Source organism: Zosterops lateralis, assembly GCF_965231275.1.
Source record: "Zosterops lateralis genome assembly, chromosome: 14".
Lineage (NCBI taxonomy): Eukaryota > Metazoa > Chordata > Aves > Passeriformes > Zosteropidae > Zosterops > Zosterops lateralis.
The window spans coordinates 17,571,472-17,594,931 of NC_139774.1; the positions used below are offsets into that span (position 1 = coordinate 17,571,472).

Below are 23,460 nucleotides of genomic sequence, written 5' to 3' on the forward strand. Positions count from 1 at the left end.
GCTTGCAACTCTCTGAATCTGCAGTTTGGAATCCCAGCGGGGCTGATTCAGCCTTCCTCATCCTAAAGCTGATATATTTAAATCTCATCCACCTTAGGGACTGATGAGGGTAATTTTGTGCGAGCCTGACTAGGGCTGAACCACATGCAGAAAACAAATGTTACACAAGCTGAGAAGTCTTTTGGCCAAAGTAACACTGAAGAACTCAGAATAAACCGACTTCTCTCAGTGCGTGGTTTCCTACACGTGCTCCTTTTGGGAGGAAGGAGCTCAACACCATCTGCTCCCTGTGGATATGGAAGAGCTGAGGACCAGCACCTCGTGTTTGGTTGTTTGGTCTGTTCCCTGCCTGTGTGCTAGGACAGGGGTGGCTGGGGTTATATGTGACCCAGCCTTGGTCAGCGTGGCTCACACAGGGCTGGTTTCTCACTGCTGGCTCTGCTGAGGCAGCATTGTGTGTCAGCACGGCTTTACATCCATTTCCTCACTCCCCAGGTTTCGCTAACACATCCTTATGGCAGCAGCTTCCACTCTGGAAATGATACTTGAGTATCATTGAGTATTGCAATGTACATTATGTGTAGTGTGCATAGAGATTGGGGTCACTCCTGCAGCTCCAGCAGTGCCAGGGACATGCTGCTGACTGTCATCATTCCTGCAGACAGTGACACACTGGGTCCTCACACACAGCCAGGCTGCCTCTGGGGACATGCTGCTGGCTCTGGGGACATTCTGCTGGCTCTGGTGACATGCTGGTGTCTCTGGGGACATGCTGCTGGCTCTGGGGACATGCTGCTGGCTCTGGGACATTCTGCTGGCTCTGGGGACATTCTGCTGGCTCTCATCACTCCCACAGACAGTGACACACGGGTCCTCACACACAGCCAGGCTGGCTCTGGGGACATTCTGGTGGCTCTGGGGACATTCTGCTGGCTCTCAGCATTTCCACAGGCAGTGACACAGGGGTCCCCATACACCAGGCTGGCTCTGGGGACATGCTGCTGGCTCTGGGGACATTCTGCTGGCTCTCAGCATTCCTGCAGACAGTGACACACGGGTCCTCACACAGAAGTTTCTGTTCACCCTCCAGCCTCCCTGGAGCTGCCCTGGTTGGAAACCAGCCGGGCAGAGAAGGGCCTGGGGGTGCTGTTTGACAGCAGCTGGACATGAACCAGAGGCCAGTGGCACCCGGCCTGTCTCAGCAGTGTTGTGGCAGCAGGAGCGGGGCAGTGACTGTCGCCTGTGCTGAGGTCACACCCTGAGTGCTGTCAACAGCTCTGGGACACTTATGGGTGAGAGAGACTTATGGATGACATGGAGCCAGGGAAGGGAATGGAGCTGGGGAAGGGTCTGGAGCCCCAGGAGGGGCTGAGGGAGCTGGGGAAGGGTCTGGAGCCCCAGGAGGGCCTGAGGGAGCTGGGAAGGGGCTGAGCCTGGAGAAAAGGAGGCTCAGGGGGGACCTTGTGGCTCTGCACAAGTCCCTGCCAGGAGGGGACAGCCGGGGGGGTCGGGCTCTGCTCCCAGGGAACAGGGACAGGAGGAGAGGGAACGGCCTCAGGCTGGGCCAGGGGAGGCTCAGGGTGGACAGCAGCAGGAATTTCCCCATGGAAAGGGGGCTCAGGCCTTGGCAGTGCCCGGGGAGGTTTGGATCCCCATCCCTGGAGGTGTCTGAGGAAAGGCTGGAGATTTCCCTCGCTGCTCCGGGCTGGGGACAAGGCGGGCACCGCTCGCCCCCCGTGCTGTGGCCGCTCTCTCCCCTCAGCCCCTCAGGCACCCCGCGGCCCCTCAGGCAGCGCTGCCGGGCCCGGGGCGGGGCGGGAGGCGGCGCGGCCGAGCGTGACGGGGAGGGAGAGAGGGAGGACGGGGCGGGAGCGAGCGGAGCCCGCAGCGAGCGAGCACCGACCGGGCCCCGCCGCCTCCTCCGCCCGCCGCCCGCGCCCCGAGCCCGCCCCGAGCCCGCAGCGCCATGGCGGCCGCGGCCGCCGAGCCCAGCACCGGCCGCTACCAGCAGGTGAGGGGAGCCGGGGCCAGGCCGGGAGTGGAGCCGGGAGCGGGGCCGGGAGAGCGGGGCCTGTGCTGGGGCTGTGCCCGGGGGGAGGCCGCGGGTGGGTCAGGCCGGGCTGGGCCGCGGAGCCGCCGGTTCGGGGCCGGGTGTGCCCTGTTTTTGCTCAGTGTTTGCGCGGTGTTTGTTCGGTCGCGGGGCTGGTGTTGTCGCTGTCCTAGGGCCCGGTGTTGGTTTGCTCTGTCCCAGGGCAGGGTGTGTCCGGGGCCGGTGTTCTCCCAGCCCCGGGCCGACCTTGGCGCAGGGCGCTGACCCCGCCGGGCGTTACCGGCCCACGGTCTGGTTCCGCATCTTCCCCAGCTCACCGTTAGTTTTCTTCCATCTTTGACTCCTCTAAAGGCCTCCCCTAAGCCGGGGGCTGGCCTTAAAGAGCTCCCTGGGGAATTCGGGGCGTTTTTCCTTTCCTAGCCGTCTGTAGCCGCGGCCAGGGCCGGGTGTGGGTCCCCGGGGTGACCCAGTTCTGGGTCCTTCTGGCATCAGACACGGAGAATTCTTTACTCGGAGGAATGGAGAGATGCCTCAGAGCGGCAGACAGCTCTCTCCTTGCTGCCGAGCCGAGGTTCTCCCCAGAAATCGCTGTGTTGTGACTTTTCCTGGCGTTCCCAGCGTGGGAAGGCTCTGGCTCGGCAGAGTTGGGGATCCAGCCTCCCATGGGATGGAATAACTTGTCTCATCTGACAGCCGCGGGTCTCTGTGTTTTTTACATACTGAGAATGTAGAAGTTAAAGTAAAACTTAAGCTTGTTGTTGTTGTTGTTCAGTGCGAAGCAGATGTGCTGAGTTGCAGTGACAAATCTCTGTGTTGTTCTGTGTGACCTGCCTGGGGACAGATATCCAGGTCTCTGCATTAATCCCCTTTCCTGGCAGAGTCCTGCTGCTGGTGCTGCTGACCCCAACAAGTGTTTTCACAAATCAAGGGATCTGCAGCGTGTCCCTGGAGCCTTGGGATGGGTGACAGAGCGGCTGAAGGACCCCACTGTTGTGGTGTTCCCTGGCTGATCTCACACAGGTTTCCTTTCCTTCCTGCTTTCCTTCCAGAGGGGTGTGTAAAGCTGCTGTTTGCCAGCTCAGTGTTGTGTCTGCTCACACCTCGGGCAGAGCCAGGGCAGACTCATCTGCGGAGATTAGAGGAGCCAGGCTGTGCCAGAGGATTTGCACTGCTGAAGACAAGCACATAATGGAGGCCTGTGGAGTTTTAACTGGAGTGAGAGGCAGATTCTCACTTGTAAATCTGTTTACTTTCGTGCTGCCGTTTAGAAATTGCTTCTCTTTCCTTGCCCTCTGCCAGAGCCCAGATATTCCTGTTGTGAGGTGTGGTATCACTGAACTGGCTCCTGAAGCTTGCGTTGCTTCAAAAACCCTGCGAGCTGTGGAGATGCAGTTGGGATTTAGATAAAGAGAGGATGAGAGAGTGGGAGAGTCTCTGCAGCATTGAATGTGTCAAATTTTCCCCCATATTTTGAAACTTACTGTGTGTGAATGTACAATAATGAATGTACCATGTGCCAAGGAGGAGAGACTGGTATTGAAGTGATAACTGTGAGGGCTACAGGTGAATACAGTCAGTGGAGATAGTCTGGAAAAATTCACACAAACTCATTTAATCCTTTAAATTATTGCATTATAAGTCAGTGGAGGAATTTTTAAAGCTTGGTTTTTTTTTTGAGTGATGGGGTAGTGCATTAATGGAGTTGAATTTTTAAAGCTTGATCTTTTTGAGTGGTGGGGTAATGCATTAATGGAGTTGGTTATGGAGGTGGGTGGTTCCTGTACTGATAAATGTCCAAGCATGGCAGGGATGTGTAACCCTCACTCTGGGGTGGGTTCCTGATGTACCCAGGTGTCTGTAGGAGATGTGGGCACTATGGCACCTGTACAATATTTTTAGGATTCCTCCAGTGCCTTTATTTTTGGGGAAAAAAACGGTGACAGTGCCTGTGATCTGAGCACAACAGAACTCCACACCCGAGTTTGAGAGCTGTGTGTTTGCTCTCCCAGCCCTTCCTGAGCCTTGCAGGTGGGATGTGGGAAGGTGGGAATGTGGGAATGTGGAAATGCCTCTCCCTTCCCTGCAAACCCCCAGCCCGTGTCCGTTCACTGTGCAAAGGGTGTGCACTGATTTATTTCCCAAAGCCAACTTCCCAGCCCGTGGCTTTGTTCAGCCATTAAATCACCTCATAAAAAATCAGCCTGCAGTGATGCCTTTGGGCGATGCGAGTCTGAGCTCACCTTCTGAGGAAGTGCAGCTCCATGGAAAATAAAACTAAAACTCTGGAGAAGGGATTTCAGCCTCCCTGAGCTCTTTCCATGGGGAGCAGGGCTGGGACAGGGTGAGACTGCTGGATTTGGATCCTCCTCTGCAGGCCAGGTGCTGGGCTGTGCTTGTGGAGGTGGGAATGGAGAGCTTTGGGAAGGAGGAGAGCTGCAGCCCGCCCTGGCACTGTTATTCTGGGCACTGCTGTGTCCCCAAAAAGGGCTGTTGTCACTTCAGTCTGCCTTTGGGAAACTTATACAGGGATGTTGTTGGGATTAGGGGGCTTAAAGCCTTTCCAGCATAACCCTGGATTGAGAGTTCAGTTGGCAGAACTGTTATTTCATCCTTGGAATAGAAATCACCCTCCATTCTGGAAAAAAAAAATAAAATAGCCCAGCTTTAACAGGTTTATTTACACTCTGTGTTTTCCAGGCATGCTTTGCACTTGGAGCATTCCAAAATATATGTGAGGTGTATGAGTAATGTAAACCCACCTAGGAAATGGTGGGAGTGTTAAATAATGAAGAAAAAAGTGTTCCTTTTTAAGTTCTGTGTCTTCCTGTTCCACTTGTTGAAGGTTTCCATGGATCATGAATCATTCCACAAAGGGAGATGTCGATGGGAAAAATAAGGAAGAAAGATTTTTTTTTTTTTCCATTTATTTGTTTTTCATTCTGTGAAAACTGTAGAGGAGATACATTGCTGGAGATAGAATGGGAATGGAGTTTAAATCCATAAAGGACCATAATTTTTCTTTAATATCTGGGGTGTCTGGAGAGCAACAGGGAGGCAGATATCAGTTGCTGCCTTGTGTGTACTTTAAGCTTGTGTTTAATTTTTCAGCTGAAATGGGCACACAGCTTGAAACTAAAAAAAATGAGAACATCCCAAATCTTTTCATGTCAGCAGTTAGAACCAGAAAATGTTAGTGAGTGTTTCCTCAGCAAGGTCCTTGCAGTGTGCAAGATGTGCTGGCTGAAGATAAGAATGGTAAGAAAAGTTGCAGGGTGGGTTGTTTGCATATTTATTTTTATATTTTATTTTATTTTATTTTATTCATAAGCAGAATAGGAAATGTTGTTTAGAGAAACCCAGTAAAATTAGAAAAATTGCAGAGTAAAATTGTTTGTTCTGAGGTTGTGCTGAAGCTGCCCCATGTCCAGCCTTGGCTGTGCTCTAAATCTAAAATCTCCTTATTTTCCTCTCCACTGTAGGGAACAGGAAAGTTTGCAAGGGTTTAGTGATTCTCTGTGAAAAAGTTATTGTAGAATTTAAATACATTCTGTCCCTAAAACTCAAAGGGAAAGGCAGGGGAACAGCAGCAGTCCAGGGTCATCTCACAGCTTGTGGAGCAGGAGAAAATAGCTTTGCATGCAAACTGAAATACAGCATTACCTCAGGCATCAGGATGGTGCTGAACTCTGAGCTGGGCTTTTTTAGTAACTTTTCTCTCTAAAATTCAGTGGGGCTCAGTAACCCCAGTGGGAAGCAGCTGTAGGAACAATCCCTCAGGGCTTTGGGTGGTTAAGTGCTCCCAGGAGATGAGGAACCTTTTTTTCTGACTTAGAAATAACCATACAGAAAGCAGGGAGCAGAAGTTCTCTGTGTGAATTCTGATCCTTTGTCATTGGGACAAGTGAGCATAATTCAGTAAATAAGGGTTATCCAATCATTCTGTTCCTGCCTGTTGTGAAATACCCAAATTTGATCTATGGTGGTCCAATGGGATTTTTTTTTCCTTAACCTTCTTCATATGACCATTTAAAAAATGTGATATTTTAAAATGTTTAGAAGTCTTACTATGATGCCCCAATGTCCAGAAAAATATTAACCTGATTCTAAATATTATGAGAAGGCCTTTATGCTTTAAGTGTGGGAAATTTAATTACAGATATCCAAGATTAAAACCTACTTTTCCCATATTAAGACCTTGATCTCTCAAGTCTAAGGCCGATGTGTGGGCACAGGTTTGTGCTGGCCCAAGTTCTTGTTTCCAGTCTGTCCAGACCAGTCTAACTCCCTGTTTGAGCAGAAAGGAGGGAATTAGACCAGCTTGTTTCCCAGAATTGAGGAGCATTTCTGTGCTGTCAGGCCCTTGGCTGCAGTGAGTCAGAGGACAACACCCTCCTGGAGCACAGGTTGTATTTTATGGGCATAAAATAGGTTTTGATTTGTGTTTTTTGCCTTTTGGTGGCTCACGGGGTCATTGCCATCGCCCCCCTCACTCAGCTGGATGTTGCTGGTTCCTGCTCTGTGTGTGCTGGGAAAAATCTGGTGTGTTTTGGGAGTGGAGGCACAGTTTTCAATCCTTTATTAAAAGGGAGGAGTATCTCAAAATCACTGAGTTTGGAAAAGCCCATTCAGTCCCAGCTGTGCCTCATCCCCACCCCAGAGCTCTGAGTGTCACCTCCAGGAATTCCTGGGACACCTCCAGGCTGAGGATCCAAAACCTCCCTGGGCAGCTCTTCCCAAGGCTTGAGCACCTTTCCATGGGGAAATTCTCATGTAAGGAGGTCACTCCCAGGGCTGGGCTCTGCTCAGGGTTGGTTCCACAGCATCAACATCTCCCCAGGGAGGGTTGGCTTGGCACAGGTGACACTTGTGTCACCTCAGAGGTGCTCGACACACCTGAGCCAGTGCAGGAGTCACTCAGGGCTGTCAGGGCCTGCAGGAGAAAACAGTTATTTATTTGCTCATCACAGAGAGCAAAGGGTGTGGGTTGGCTTGTCTGCCAGCTTATCATTATTCCTGCTGATGTTGAGTTCTAGGAATTTGCAACAGCATTGGGCAAAAGTCAGGATTTTTAATCAGGGCATGTTTAATTAACTAAAGCAAAAGTCAGTAAAAATAACTCTGCTTTTTCAGAGTTGGCAGTGGCTTTAATTTACTTCCAGAAGGCTGGAGATATGTGATGATATGTGATCTATTGCTAAGGAAAAGCTTGTGGTAATGCTGATTTAGTGTAGTGATGCTGATTTAGTGTAAAGAATATTTATGTGCAGCCTCAGAACTTGGCAAAAGGGAGTTAAAAAAATAAAGATTCAAAACTCTGTCAGCAGCCCATATGCTGAGTTTAGGAAATTTGGAAGAATTAACCAATATATTTATTGGAAATGCTTTCTTCAAAGTTTACATGGAAATATTTCCAAACAGCTTGGAAGATTTCAACTTTTATGTTGCTGTGCTGTGTATTTACATGGGGCAGATCTCAGTCAGGACAAGTCAAGCAGAGGTGATGTCCTGCTCAGTTGCTTCTGATCTGGGGTTTTCTTTTTGAAAATAAATATCCCTGGGTGTTCTATCAGTTAACTCTCTGTTGAGAAAAAATCCCAGCCCATGTTTTAATAATAATAATAATAATAACTACATGCATGGCTGTAAAGTCTGTCTTATATTGTAATGCAGTAAAAAACAGAACCTTGCCTGAAAAGCCAGAATCCATCAGTGAATCCAGGAAAGAATTATCACACAGCCTCAGCAGAACAGCTTGAAGTCAGACACTGCTTTTCCCCAGGTTCTCTGGGTTCTGAACCTCGGGGGAATTCTCTGGGAGCAGAGCCCACACCTGGGGCTGTGCAGGGCAGGTGGGAGCCGGGGCCAGACCAGGGCAGCAGTGACTCTGATGAGTCATTCTTCCTGTCACACAAACCCTCCCTGCTCTGCTAATAGGCACTTAGTTGAATTTTAGATGCCTGGAATCATTAAAAAGGCTGGAAGGCATTTGTGTACCTTGTCCATTAGAAGAAAAATATGTTTTCTATAACTGTAATCTCCTCCAGCCTCGAGCTCGGCTTCAGAACGTAGCTGCATTTTTTGTGTCATTATCCATTACCTGAACTGGAATGTTTGAAGGCAGCAGTGAATTCAGCTGCTTTCTCCCACATGACATTGGTGGAGGAACGCATATTTCTTTTTACTATTGAAAGAAGAACCAGTGGTAGGAGTTAATATTATTCCACTCAATACCTGTGTCCTCTTTTATTTCGTTTCTTCCAGTGTTGTCACACTTTCCTCCCCTCTCCCTGGTGACTGTGCTGTACCTGCCTCCTTTTTTACAGCCATGAGGGGTTGAATTTGTGCCACCCCTCACCTGGAGAGCAGGTAACAAAGGGCACATGGAATCCAGAGTGTCCCTTTCCTGCTGTTCATAGACCAGGCCCTGCACAGGTGGAGGGAGAAAAGAACTACTGAATTTTCATGGATAGGCTGACAATAAGCATGATGGAGCATTTTCTGAGATTGCATAAACTACAGAGCTGGGGGAATCGTGGATTCACAGAATGGTTTGGGATGACCTTAAAGATCATATTTTTCTACCCCTGCTGTGTCCAGGGGCAGCCTCTTTGGGCAGAGACTGAATCAAGTTTGGTTCTGTGTTTTCCTGTCCCTTCCATTGCCTCTTGTGCTCTGTGCAGGGTGGTTTAGGATTTTTGGAGTAATGCTGTCTTAAAAAAAAACTTAAGGCATATTCTAATATTCTAATAGGCAGTTACTTCTCAACTTAGTTTGCATTTACTTCTTACACTGAGCTCAATGGGGATTATAAAATGAGGCATTTTTGGAAAGGCTTTGAGAAGACAAAGGTGCCTCGCTGTGAGGAGTTGCTGCAGCTCCTCCTGTCCCTGCTCAGTGCCCCGGGGCTCAGAAAAGCTGCAGGTGAGGCAGGTCCTGCCCCCTCCAGCCCCAGGGCCTCACACCCTGGCAGTGTTTGCCCTGCCTCACATCTGGCCAGGGCCCAGCTCTGGGGCTGTGTCCTGCTGCCAGCTGTGCTGGGAGCTGCTCCTGCCAGAACACAGATTAAATTTTCATCCGGATCACTGACTTCTCCTGCTTCAAGGAAATGGTTCAGCGTTGTCATGTCAGGACTTCTTATCCACAAAGCTTGACCAGCATCTTTTTATTATTTTTCCCCCACTTGTTCTGTTTAGAAAATATTCCTGGGAAGGCAGAGTGGGTTTCAGCTGAGGTGGGACTGGAGTGCAGGGCTGTGGGGCTCTGCTGTTTTGCTGCACCTGGGCTGGCAGACAGTTCTCCTGATTTTGTTCTGGTGCTTTCCAGTGTTGTTTTTTCCCTTTCCCCCTCTCAGCTGGTCCCTTGGACCTGCCAGCAGAACCTCATTGTCATCTAAGCCCAGTCCAGACTTTCACAGAGGATCTGATGCAGTGTGATCTGGAACAGGCTGTAAGTTATAGACTTTCACTGGCACAGAGCAGCTGTGGCTGCCCCTGGATCCCTGGCAGTGTCCCAGGACAGGCTGGACAGGGCTTGGAATAGCCTGGGACAGTGGGAGGTGTCCCTGCCCATGGCAGGGGCTGCAATGGGGTGGGTTTTTAGGTCCCTTCCAATCCAAACCATTCTGTGATCTTTGATGTCAAAGCAGCAAAAAGAATAAAACTCCAAAGCACAGAATATTTGGATATCCAAGATCTGCACTTAGAAATGCGAGCTGATTTATTTTCCCCTGATAAGAAATACAAATAAGATAAGAACATCTCCCCACGCCCCCACCCCCTGTGTTAAACACTTGAGGAGAATGGCAACATGTCTCTGCAAAGAAAAGAAAGGAAAATATCCTGGATGGCTTCAGGAGCAAATGTGTGGGATTGCAGAGAAGCTGGAGGAGACATTGTTCAGTGGTGATTTCAGAGGAGGACAGTGCCTCCTGCTCAGCCCAGTGCTCCATCCCTTATTTGAGGTGAGTTGTTCTGCAGAAAACCTCTGTGCTCTTGCTGCTGAGGTGATGAGAAATGGAAGGAAGGGAAACGTGAGATGGCAGCTGTAACCTCCTTTCTGGCCTGGTGCTGCTGTTTCCCTGATCAAAGCTGCCATGGCACACCTGCCTCGTGCCGGTGACGCTGGAGTTGTGAGAGCTCCTGGTTATTTATACAGAGCCTGTGGGAAGCACAGAGCACAAAATAAACCGGCTCCTTTTCAGTCATGCAGTGTGAAAGGTTGAAGGGAAATGGCAACATTTAGACTTTTGTGCATCATTATATAATGTATCCATGGAAAAAAAAAAAACCCTTCCTTAGCAAAGCCACAGGCAGCAATGGAGCCTTTTGTTGGGTATCTCACTGTATTTATTGGACTAAAACAGATGCAACTGCAGCTCCTCAGCAGTGAGAGCTGAGGAAGCGCCAGGGAAATGGAAAGGTACTGGAAAGCTGTGTGCTGTGCTTTGCTGGAGTCCAGGTGTGCGAGGAGAGGATTTAAAAACCACATTAAAAGTGAGAGGGAAGATTGATCATTTCAAGTGGGAACGCTTCGGAGAGGGAGGCCGAGCGGCTGCTCTGTGCCCCATGGTGCTGTGCAGAGCTGCCTCCTTCCAGAAGGGTCTGTTGTGTGCAGTGAAAGCTGTCAGAGCCCTGAGAACCCCCCTGACCCTGGTGTGTGGTTGTGTTCAGCTGCAGAATGAAGAGGAGCCGGGCGAGGCCGTGCCCGTGGTGAACGACGCCCCTCCGCCCTACAGCAGCATTTCTGCAGAGAGCACAGGTACTGTCACCTGGGGAAAGGGCTCTGCCCTCACTCACTGCCCTCCTCCTCAACGTGCAAGGATCAGGATTGATCCACACAGCCCCTTGGTACTTGTGGTTTAGGAGATGCAATTTGGCTGCGTTCATCTGATGTCATCCCATCAAGGGGTGTTCAAGTTACAGTTCACAGTGTTCTCAGAAAATTGGAGGCAGTTAAAAATCAAAGTGCTGGGAGGGTTTGTGGTTCCCCTCTCATTATCTGGCATTTGGATGATGCTGTGCCCCTTCCTTAAAGGATTCATTGCTTAAAAGGGTTTGAAGAGTTCACTTTTCCTGCACTTTCCAATGTCTAAGCACTTGGTCAGAAGGATGGGACTTTGAATCATCCTCCTGCCCTGTCACTAATAACTTTAATAACCACTTGGAGCTGGAAACGTGACTATTTCTGAGTATCCAAGTCAGCAGAGGCACAGTGTGTGGTGTTGTTTTCAGCAGGAGTGCAGCCAGACATGTTCAGTGAGGGTTCTGTGGATTGCTGGCTCTCAGAGGAGCTGCTCCTTTGCTTTTTCACTTTCTGCTTTGGGATGGCAGGAGGCTGGAGTGGATGGAAAGGTGGGGAGCCTGGGGAATAATTGGGAGTCACCTGGAACACTGCTCATTCCCAACACGATGTTCTTAAGGAAGTGCTGACAACCTCCTGTGTAAAACTGTGTTTTTGTGCAGCTTATTTTGACTACAAGGATGAGTCAGGGTTCCCGAAGCCGCCGTCCTACAACGTGGCCACCACTCTGCCCAGCTACGACGAGGCCGAGAGGAGCAAGGCCGAGGCCACCATCCCCCTGGTTCCTGGCAGGGTGAGTGTCCCTCTGTGGCTTTAGCTCCACATTCTGAGGGTCCAGCCTGGCAGGAAAATGGCTGTGATAATCAGAGAGACCTCTCCTCAAAGATGCTTTGTAAATCAAAAGGTTTAATAAGGAAAAAATAACAAAGTAAACAAAACATTGCAGGAAACAAATAATAAAGTGCACATGGGTGTCTGAGAAACCTCAGACACCTTGCTAAGACATCTCAAAAAGCCTTTTCTTTTGTGTTTTTTCTTAAGTACTGAATGTTTTAGGAGGGATAACCTGGCTGAGAGCCAATAGAGAGGGATACAGGGTTTGAGGAACGGTGACAAGATCCTGTAGGTGCTTCTCTCTTTGCCCTGAGCCAATCCTTGTCAGGAGGGTTTGGAAGAGTCTAGATAAACTTCCTAAAATGTCAGAGCTAAACTGAACCTCTTTCCCTATTTGGAAACACCTGCAGGAGGTGTGGGAGAAGCTTTACTACATCCCTGCCTGCCCCTGCACTGCTGGCTGCAACTGCAGCTTTAACTCCTGCCCATCACCACTTCTAAAATTTCTCTGGGAATTTTTTTTTTTTGTGTATTCTTGAAGCTTTCTGGGCTGGTGAGATTCTGCACTCCTGAGAGTGCTGTGGCTATTTTTTTTTTTTTTTCTTTCTTTTTAATTTTCCTCTGTGATGATGTCAGACATCTCAGTAATGCCAGCATGTGCTAGCCAGATTAGCTTGGCAAGCTGACAGAGGGACTGTGCACTGACACTGGGGTTTTTGTTGTTTGTTTGTTTTTTTTTTTTATTTTAAAAAAAGATTTAGGATTAATTCTTCAGCTGTCTGGCATATCTACCCTTGATACTCCTGCTGCTTACTTAGTTGACTTTTCTGGAGGTCAGTGTGGCTGATACAAGGACGATAAAACCATTCTGTCAGAATGATTTCTTTTTGTTTTTTCAACATTATCTCTTGTTCAGCCATTCCCTCCACCCCTGCCAGCACTGGAAGTCCACTGCTCATTTCACTCCTTCACAGAAGCCACATCCCTTGCTGAGATGATAATTTTTTGATGAGTTGAAGAATTCTTCACAGTGAGAACAAGAACATGCTGGATCTTGACTGTGTTAAAAATAAAGATACATTTCCTATTATACAGATAACATTTCATGCCCTGCACCATTTCAGGATGAAAAACAGGATTTTTTTTTTTTGTGCTTGCATTTGTAGCCTTTTAAAATTTAGGATTCCAGCCCTTTTTTTTTTAAAGAATCACACCCAAAAGTGGAGTTGCTGTATGAACTGGACTGATCTAAACCCCCCCTGTGCTGCCTCTCTCCGCTTTGCAGGACGATGACTTTGTGACACGAGATGACTTTGATGACACTGACCAGCTGAGGATAGGAAATGATGGCATTTTCATGCTGACTTTCTTCAGTAAGTACCTGCTGGAATGAACTTTTTATTCGAGCAGTCACCCAAAATAGTTTGGGTCACATTTGTGTTTGTGTAGCACCAGGAAAAAAAACCCCCTATGTGCAAGGGGTTTATGTTTTGTTTTGTTTTGTTTTGTTTTTCTTGGAATATAAAGGTGTCTTGACTTTTCTCTCCTTTCTCAGTGGCATTCCTCTTCAACTGGATTGGATTTTTCCTGTCTTTCTGTCTGACTACTTCAGCAGCAGGACGATATGGGGCCATTTCTGGGTTTGGTCTGTCTCTTATTAAGTGGATCCTGATTGTCAGGGTGAGTTCTGTGATGCAAAACCACCTACACAGACACTGATACTCTTTTTTTTCCCCCAGCAGGTTTTTATCTCATACTGAAGTTAGTAATAAATTTAGAGGTTTTTTTTTTAATAATGAAATAATTTTTGAGCTACTTATTCACTAAGAAACAGAGCTTTTTCATAATTATATCCTGTTTATATGCTGGAATTACAATTGTAATAAAATAAAAGAAAGATTGCACACCCAGATATGCTTCATCCCTGGAAGTGTCCAGGTTTAAGCTGCACAGGGATTCCTGGGATAGTGAAAAATGTCCCTGTCTGTGGCAAAGGAGAGGAGCTGAAGGATCCTTTCCAGCCCAACCCAGTCTGGGATTTTGGGATTCATTCTGAGTGTCTGACAGAGCCTGGAGCAGTGCTGGATCACAGTGTGGGTTTGTGCTGAGCTGCAGCAATGCTCTGATCCTGGGAAAACATCAGCCCTGCCTTCACCCTCTGCAGCCTGCTGTGCCTCAGGCTCCCCCTGGAAATGAGGAAAATCTCTAAAACGCTGGATGGATGATGAGGAGAGGAAACAGGGACTTGGGGAGGAGTGGAGAGCACTGGGAACAGGCCGTGGGTGCCCTCTGGTGCAGCCCAGGAGCAGCACCAGGAACAGGCTGACATCCTGCTCTAGACTCTTTCTCTTTTTGGAGGGATTGGGAGAAAATATTTCCATCGGGAAGTCTTTCTTTGGAGCCTGTGAAATGATGGTGCACAGACATTCCAGGCTGAAAGTTGAATTTCAAGCAGAGCAGCTCATTGGCTGTAAGTAGAAGTAAGAGAGCATTAATGTCAGAGCTGTCACTTCCTACCTAAATTCTAATTTTTAAACACAGCATTTTTTCACTTTCATGTGGACAGTTTCTGTGGTCATCTTGGTGCAGAGGTGTTAAGAACTATTTGCTGGATTAAGAGATGTGACAGGAGGAGGTGACATTGTCTCTTGGTTTGATTTAAACATCAGTAACAAGTTTATCTTTTGTCTTGTTTTTAAACTTGAATAGAACAAACCCAGAGGAATAATATTTATAATGAAACTGTGAACTTCAGTGCTCTCATAGTGTTGGTACCTTTCATTTCATATCAGTAATTTTCCCAATTGGGGATCTTGTCAGTGGATCCCACAGAAGTGGGATTTGGTTCACAAATGTTCTCTAAGCTGTATTTTTTTTTTTTTTTTTGGCTATTTTTCAGTTCTCCACCTATTTTCCTGGTTACTTCGATGGCCAGTACTGGCTTTGGTGGGTCTTCCTTGTACTAGGTGAGTGTTTAGGGGGGTGTAAAAGCTGCTTAAAAACTCTGTAAGGTCAGTTAGGATTTTGTGATCATTCCTGGCTGTTAAATATGTGTGTGTGTAGATGTACAGATGGAATGTGCCCCTCATACTCCTCTGGCTGAGCACATTTAGGTTTTAAAGGCACATATAAATACTGTCCTTCTGTTGCCAGTTCTTGCTGGCAGCATCCTCATGTCATCCAGAAGTTAAGAAGAAAATAATGCTTGTAATTGATGTTGTGTCTGCTCTTGCATCTTAAATGGAAGAGTGGATTGTTGCCTTCCTCATTTTATTTTTTTCTTCCTGCTTTGGGAGTGACTGGATCTTGTTTGGAGTGACTGGATCTTGCTTGGAGTGACTGGATCTTGTTTGGAGTGACTGGATCTTATCTGGAGTCAAAAGTTTTGCGATTGCCCAAGGAAAGTTTGTTTTTGAAGTTACCTGAAGTGGAAAGATGAGGTGTTATTGCTGCCAAAAATAATTACTGTGTGTGATCAGCTGCTGTGCATCCCAGTGCTGAGGTCCGTCTGTGGAGTTCAGCTGCTCCTTCTCATTGAAAAACCAACACCTCTGTTAACTGGACCAATGTGTCTCTCCCCTGCAGGTTTTCTGCTGTTTCTCAGAGGATTTATTAATTATGCAAAGGTTAGGAAGATGCCAGACACGTTTTCCACTCTCCCCAGAACCAGAGTTCTCTTTATTTACTAAAGGTAAATTTTCATCTTTCCTGAATTTGTTCTGCTTTGATTTTAACTCTATTTAGTGACTTTTCTAGGCTACACTTACCATTGCTTGAATATTTTTAGAACTCTAGGAAAAGAAAACAGTTTTTTCTTGGTATCCCCTACACAGCTGAGTCTGCAGAGCCCAGACTGACCTGCTGGGGGGCAGAGGAACACTGGACATTTCTCCCTGAGTTTTTGCTGTGAGGAGTTGGATTTTAATTTGATTCCATGACTAAATAACAAAACCTCTGCCCCTTGGTACTGCAGCATATTTGCCAAATATGTCTTTGAGAATAAATCACACGTGGTGTGTCCCAAACCCTGAGGAGAGGTGACAAAATATTGTTAGGGGGATGTACCAGTGCCTTTGGCTTTTGTCCCAGAACCAGCAACTTGTCTGAATTCTGCTGTTTGAAATTGCTAAAGAAATGACAACCCTTGCACACCTTTCCTCTCCCTCTCCCTGGGCTGTGCTGCCTGAGCATCTTGCAAAAACCTGAGTGCTTGGAAATCTTTTTGCTTCAGTGCTGAAGCTCAGCCTGGCTGCCCTAATGGGCCTTTAAAGGAGGGGGTTTAAGTAGCTGAAGCCTTGTAGCATTAATTTCCTGCTCACAGCAGATAATGGCCTGGCATTAACTGTCCCTCCCTGAGGGGAAGGAAATCCTGGAATAGGTTCCTTCCCAGCTGGGGAGTGCAACATGATGCTCCCTTTAGAAATATCATAATAACACTCTATTTCCCCAGACAGAGGCAATTGCAGCTGGGACAGTCAAAGAAACCAAACCAAGCCCAGCTGTAAATTGGGGGGTCATTAAATTGTTGAGATTTGAAAACCCAGCTTTGGGTTTCCAAGTGCACTTCCCTTTTATTAGAAACTGCAAATTGCCCACGATTCTGCTTCATTTCCAGTCTGTGAGGAGAACCTGCAGCACAGAACAGCCTTTGTGCAGTGTTTTCCTTCTGGTGATAGTGTGTAAAAATAGTTCAGCCGGTTTCTTGACGTGTTTCAGTTGTGTTTAACAAAGTTCTGGTGTGTGAGCTCCTGCAGGAGCTGTAATATCCTCCCAGATTCCTGCTGAGTCACCAGAGGGTTGATTTCCCCCAGTTTATGGTCACAGAATGTGAGCATTTAAAGTCAATTTATCTCTGTATTTTGTCTGACAGAATATTTTTTTTTAAATTTTGCTCCTTTACCAAAACTTTTTTTTTTTTTTTTTCCTGAAGGAACTCTGTGGTTTCTTTTTGCACAGATTTTGCCTGTGTTTGAAATTTGAAATTACAGTTTTAGAGACCTGGCTTCACTCCTTGCTTGTGAGGGTGTTAAAATTCTTATTTATGTGTCATTTTAGAGCATTTTCAAAAAGCACTTTCTCTTTCAGATATGCTGAGATAAATGTTCAGAATAATTCATAAATATTACAACTTTTATACTTGCCCTGAAAATAAATCTTTAATCTTGAATTCTGAGTGAGGAAACCACAAAATATTTGGATTTTTAGTGTATTATTGTCCTTAGATGAGATTTCCTCTTCAAATGATGCAAAGGGCACAGAGAGGTTATTTTTATTTTAGAGCCGAGATAATTTTTAGAAAATGAGGAGGGGAATAATGAGTGCAAACCAGAAAATACAACCTGGTGAAAATGAATCTGGTGGAAAACTGGAGTTTACTATTCCAGCTATGGACACAATCCTGGTGTTCTCCCATAAAAACACGCCCAGATTCCTGAGAATTTTGCTGGAATCACATCATTGTGTGCTGAGACACTTCATAAGCCCTTAGACATCCTGTGCTGTGTGAACAACATCCTCCTGTTATCCAAAATAACCCTCTGACTGCAGTTTCGGTGTTCAATATCCTTCTCCAACAGATGTTTTCTGGCAAATGTCTTCCTGCATTAGTGAAATCCCCCCCCAAGAAGCAGCAGGACACCTGCAGGAAGTGAATCAAGGCTCTGGAGCAGAAGAAAAAAAAAATAATCACCTGCTTTAAAATAAATAAATAAAAGTACTGTTGGGAAAAAAGTTTAAAAAAAAAAAAAAAAGGAGAAGCATTTCTTTCTATTTGTTTTTAGGTGTAAAATTTTAATAATTAACGCAGAGTTCTGTAATTGTTGACTCATTAGTGGCTAATGTTTGAAGCAGCTCTGGCAGTGGGTCTGTGACTGCTGATGAAGCCTTTGAGGAGTTTGTGGTGCTTGGGCAGCAGGAGCTGTCCCGGGGCCAGCAGAGGCCAGGCTTGCTTTAGTTCCTCCTGCAGCCTGGGAGGGCTGGGCTCTGCCTGGGTGTCACACCCTGTGCTGGGCTGTCTGTGTGACACTCTGTGCTGTGCAGTGTGTGACACCCTGTCCTGGACTGTCTGTGTGACACTCTGTGCTGTGCAGTGTGTGACACCCTGCCTGTCCTGGACTGTCTGTCTGTGTGTGTGACACCCTGTGCTGTGTGTGACACCCTGTACTGTCCTGGGTGTGACACCCTGTCCTAGGCTGTCTGTGTGACACCCTGTGCTGTGTGTGACACCCTGTACTGTCCTGTGTGTGACACCCAGTCCTGGACTGTCTGTGTGTGACACCCTGTACTGTCCTGGGTGTCACACCCTGTCCTGGACTGTCTGTCTGTGTGTGTGACACCCTGTGCTGTGTGTGACACCCTGTCCTGGACTGTCCTGTCCTGTGTGTGACACCCTGTCCTGGACTGTCTGTGTGTGTGCTCTGTGTCCTGTACAGCCCATGTAACTCCATGTCCTGTAAAGTCCCCATGTGCCACATCCTGTACAGGTTGTGTGCATTGTGTCCTGTACAACCCATGTAACTCCATGTACTCCCTGTCCTTTCCATCCCTGTCCATGTTCTGTCCATCCCTGTTCTCCTTGTCTTGTCCATCCCTGTTCCCATGTCCTGTCAATCCCTGTTCTCCTTGTCTTGTCCATCCCTGTACCCTGTGTCCTGTCCATCCCTGTTTTTCCTGTCCATCCCTGTTCTCCCTGTTTTGTCCATCCCTGTTCTCCCTGTCCTGTCCTGTCCATCTCTGTCCCTCTCCTGTCCTGTCCATCCCTGTCCCCCCCTGTCCTGTCCTATCCTGTCCTGTCCATCCCTGTCCCCCTGTCCTGTCCAGCAGCTCTGGCACCCAGGGGTGACCCTGGCGCTGAGGTGGCAGCTCGGGATGGCTTCACTCCTGCAATCCCCCAGCGCCCAGGGGCCTGTGAGGAAAAGGGGTGGCTGCAGTCCAGACTCCGAGGTGGCGTTGGGAATTTAGAGGTGGCACAAATATTAACTTTTAACAGTCTTTATTCTCGGTGTTGTAGTATCCTTTCCTTTCGCACCACCAACTTTTTGGGCTCTGCGGGGGTTTTCACGGAACAAGTCTGTAGTGTAAAACTGAAAGATCATGTTGCAACTTTGTATAAAGATCATCTTGCAAAAAAAAAAAAAGGCCTTTTTTTTTTTTTTTTTTTCCTTTGGCTTGGGACTTTTGAGACAATTCCTAACATACCTGTAATTCTTGCTTTTATAATTTGTGTTAGCAGAGACTCTGATGCGTTGGAAATGTAGATTCAGTGTGCACTCCTGTGCTTTCTGCCAAGTGGTCATTCACTTTGGAGTTTTACTATGTTCAACCTGTAAATACAGCAGAACGTCAATAAATGTCACTTCTGTAGCAATTGTCGCTGTAGGACGATGTTTAATTGAGTTTTGATGTGTTATTGCACCTGGGTATTGATGACAAACACAAGATTATCTGGGGGAATTCCATCACTTTCCATGGAAGGTGTAACACAAATCTCCAGGGTGTCCATCTCCTTTGTAACCAAGCCTGTCAGGAAATGGTGGTTCCATTTTGGGGTTGTTTTTTTTTTTTTTTTTTTTTTTTTTTTTTTGATAGTTTCATGATTTATCTGACCCATGAAAATGGTTTTGGTATTCACAAAATTAATTCTCAAATGCACAGTCCCCACAAACAAGAATTTGAGGCTGACAGAGATGGACAGAGGTTCCACAGATTCCTCTTTAAACAGGAATAAATGAACACAGAAATAGGAATTTTATCCTATAAGGCAAAATCTGCAGCATTGGGGAACTCTGAATCACATTTGCCCAAACTTGGTCGATCAGCCTCGTGTTTGCTCTCCTGGCATCTGGGCCTTATTTGGGCTTGAATATCCAGAGAAGTGGAATATTTGGCATTCCTGTTCCTCCTCCTGCGGTGGCCTGAAGCTGCAGACACCTCCAGCTCCATGTTCCTGCACAGACAGAGGCTCTGGGAGCACAGGGTGGGTAACAGGATCTGGAGAACCAAACGCTATGTTTGGTGTGGGTTCACACCAACTCCAGGCTCAAACACTTATTTTGGGTCTGTGACAGCTCAGCCACTCTACACCACACAAGTGACCAGGTAAATACCTCTGGCCAGGCTGGGGCTGGAGCCTTTGGGTGCTGGGCAGGGCAGACACGAGGGCAGAGCTGCTGGGCTGTGCAGGGAAGAGAGCTCAGACTCCCCAGGGCTGCTGACATGGGCCTGGTGTGGCAGGACACAGGGAATGGCTTTCACTGCCTGAGGACAGGGTTGGATGGAAGATTTGGGCAGGAATTGTTCCCTGGGAGGGTGGGGATGGAATTCCCAGAGCAGCTGTGGCTGCCCCAGGATCCCTGGAAATGTCCGTGGCCAGGTTGGACTTTGGCCTTGGAGCAGCCTGGGACAGTGGGAGGTGTCCCTGCCCATGGCCGGGGTGGCACTGGGTGGGATTTAAGGTCCTTTCTACCCAAACCAGTAAGAAGTGCATCTTGAGATCTGATTTCCAGTTTCCATGAAAGACAGAAAAGCATCCCGAGGGGAGAAGACTCAGATGGAAGCTGGAAAAAATCAGATCTACCTGTGCAGGAGGTGGGAGCACTGCAGAGGAAAGGAGTGGGGTCTGCCCATGTCTCTGCTCTTCTGCCTCCTCTGGTGGGAACCCCAGTGAAAATACTGGTGCTAATTGTCCATGGCATAATGTGAAATAGAGGATTACACTGAGGAATAAAAGAGCTCAGCTGGAGACCTCCCAGGTTCTTAAACTGGATGTTTCCCCTCCCCTCTTGCTCTGGGTAATACAGTTACATGTACAAGAAGTCGATAAATTTTGCTGAATTTAGGAATGATTTCTCTAAACCTTTTTGCTTTACTGCAGAAGTCCTTTCTCACCAGAGAAACACTCCAGTGAATTAATCCCTGTGTGCCTTGGCCACACAAAGCCAAGGGCTGACTCATTTTCGGTGGCTTTTTAGTGGAAGCGATTCATGGGCTGCATTTCCCTGACCTCTCCTGGGGGCTCGGGGTGGCCCTGGGGATGGCCCCAGATCCTGGAGCAGGGCTGGGAGAGAAGAGCTGAAAGGGCCAGAAAATGTAACAGGGGCAGAGCTCATCCTGGGGCTGCTGTGGCTCCGTGTGCCTGGCAGGGGCTGAGGAAATCCCTTTTTACATCAAGTTTTCACAGCACCTCCTCTTGTTTTCATTGCCTTGTGTTCAAAACATGGCACAGCTTCCATGGGAGTGAAAAAAAACACCAAAATGTTGAAAATACACACAATGCTCCAAACCTGGCAGCAGCTGGATTAAGGTTTAAAACCTCCTTGAACATGGAACATTTACAAGAGTTTGTTTTAGTGCTGATTCCTGTTACTCATCACACAGAACACTCCACAGGGTGGGACTGCTGGGGTCTCATGGTCCCCCCAGATTCCTGGGAATTCCCAAACCCATTCACTGCCCCAACTGATTGTCCCATCCCACTTCAGCTCAGGGCTGGGTGCTGCTTGGAAAGAAAATTTCAATTTCCCCTTGTCTTTTTTTTTTTTTTTTTTTTTTTTTTTTTCTCTGAGATTTTTGGGTAAAATGGACAAAAGCCAAGCAGGGAACGAAAATATCAGAGCACAAGAATTAAGTCACTGTTTAAAGTAAAAAAAATCAATCACAAGATGTATCCTAGAAAGTAATTTTAAATCACAGGACTCACATGGACACAAACCTTGTTTTGCTAAGCTTAAAATATGTGAATAAAGCCTCGTATCAATGAATATAACAATAAAACAAGAGGCAGGGGTCTGTGCCAGGCTCTGGAGCATGAGGAAGGTCTGGAAGTGAAGAACAAGAGCACTTTGGGTTTGCTTTCACAAAAAACTCACTTAATAGAAGCTCTGCCAAGTAAGAAATGAGTGTTTCCAAGATATCCATCAGCCCTCAGTGAGCCCCAAGGGGGCCCTGAGCTGTAACCTCAGGTGTTTTTCCCTGGAGCCACCTGGGATCACCCCTGGAGCATCCTTGGGGCACTGGGGTGGCCCGGGGGGCACTGGGGGTGTCACCTCGGAGTGGTGTCACCTCGGAGTGGTGTCACCTCTGGGTCTGGGGGCTGCACGAGGGGCTTGGTGGGCCATGCCACAGTCACACAGCACAGGGACAGAGTAGGTGGCAGCTCAGAGGAGCCATGGGAAGAAAAGCCCATCTCCCACCAGACTCCGTGTTTGTTTTTGTTGTTGCTTTAACCAAAGTGGCCGGAGCGCGGTAATTAAAGGCTCAGTGCCTCTAATTGGAGCAGGTTTAAACTCGAGGTCAAAATCCCTTCTGGCACTTCCTCTGCCTAATAACCATCAACAGAAATCAAACAAATCCAAGCGGCTCCAGCCCCTCATCTGTGACCAGCAAAGGTCGTGGTGGTGATAAGGGAGAGCTGAGTGTGGAAACTCAGCCCTGGTGGCTGGGGGACAGTGGGGACAGTGCCACGGCCATGGCTGCCTGGTGCTGGGGAGACCTTGGGCACGGATTTTGGGGTGTCCCTGGTGCTGTGGGACAGAGCAGGGATGGGACAGAGCGAGGATGGGACAGGGCAGGGATGGGACAGAGCAAGGATGGGACAGAGCAGGGATGGGACAGGGCAGGGATGGGACAGGGCAGGGATGGGACAGAGTAAGGATGGGACAGAGCAGGGATGGGACAGAGCGAGGATGGGACAGAGTAAGGATGGGACAGAGCAAGGATGGGACAGAGTAAGGATGGGACAGAGCAGGGATGGGGCAGGGCAGGGATGGGGCAGGGCAGGGATGGGACAGGGCAGGGATGGGACAGAGTGAGGATGGGACAGAGCCAGGATGGGACAGAGTAAGGATGGGACAGAGCAGGGATGGGACAGAGCAAAGATGGGACAGAGCAGGGATGGGACAGAGCAAAGATGGGACAGAGCTGGGATGGGACAGAGCAAAGATGGGACAGAGCAAAGATGGGACAGAGCTGGGATGGGACAGAGCTGGGATGGGACAGAGCAAAGATGGGACAAAGTAGGGATGGGACAGAGCAGGGATGGGACAGAGCAGGGATGGGACAAAGTAGGGATGGGACAGAGCAGGGATGGGACAGAGCAGGGATGGGACAAAGCAGGGATGGGACAGAGCAGGGATGGGACAGAGCAGGGATGGGACAAAGTAGGGATGGGACAGAGCAGGGATGGGACAAAGCAGGGATGGGACAGAGCAGGGATGGGACAAAGTAGGGATGGGACAAAGCAGGGATGGGACAGAGCAGGGATGACACATCCTGTGCAGTGCCAGCACAACCCACTGAACTCACTCAGCTCAGCATCACAATTTCACCAAAATACCCATTTTCTCTGAGCAGAGGAAGGCACTGGGGCCATGCTGGGTATGGAGGAGCAGATTTCCCAGGGCAGTGGCTGTTCCTGGGCGCCCAGTGAGTGCTGTGCCCCCCCAGGCCAGGCCACCCAGGGCTGCCACTTCCTCTCCCCGCCCAAGGTCACTGCCCTCGCCCTTTAACGGCCTCGCTAATTATGCCCCGAGCTGGACCTTTAAAGTGATCTGGGAGGAGAAGAAAAGGAAGAAAAAAAAAAGGAGAGCAAAGGGGTTGCAGATGTGCAAAGGGTGAGCTCTGCAGGGCCATCCCCCCCTGCCCATCCTCAAAGGTCCCTCCAGGAAATTTTGGCTGCAAATTGTGTCATTTTAATATATTTGGGAATTTTTGTTCCTGCTCCTCTGCACAGCACTGTAACAGCTCCACTGGAGGGATCTGAGCGTGTTATCCTGCCCTGG

General features: G+C 48.2%; 1 protein-coding gene across 1 annotated transcript; it reads left to right on the top strand.

Moving 5' to 3' along the window:
* The first annotated feature begins 1,889 nt into the window (after positions 1-1,889).
* On the top strand, positions 1,890-17,396 carry NDFIP1 (Nedd4 family interacting protein 1). The gene is made up of 8 exons (XM_083871891.1): positions 1,890-2,011; positions 10,720-10,807; positions 11,512-11,642; positions 12,969-13,056; positions 13,239-13,363; positions 14,583-14,649; positions 15,269-15,374; positions 17,260-17,396. Exons 1-7 carry the CDS (start codon positions 1,967-1,969, stop codon positions 15,370-15,372), a joined length of 648 nt encoding a protein of 215 aa, XP_083728017.1. The 5' UTR covers positions 1,890-1,966; the 3' UTR covers positions 15,373-15,374; positions 17,260-17,396.
* The last annotated feature ends 6,064 nt before the right edge of the window (positions 17,397-23,460 follow it).

Bases quoted from the DNA above. Each gene is read 5' to 3' on its own strand.
- NDFIP1 (XM_083871891.1), top strand. From the start codon at position 1,967: ATGGCGGCCGCGGCCGCCGAGCCCAGCACCGGCCGCTACCAGCAG. The intron at 10,808-11,511 runs GTACTGTCACCT...GTTTTTGTGCAG, and splicing joins CATTTCTGCAGAGAGCACAG to CTTATTTTGACTACAAGGAT. The intron at 11,643-12,968 runs GTGAGTGTCCCT...TCCGCTTTGCAG, and splicing joins TCCCCCTGGTTCCTGGCAGG to GACGATGACTTTGTGACACG.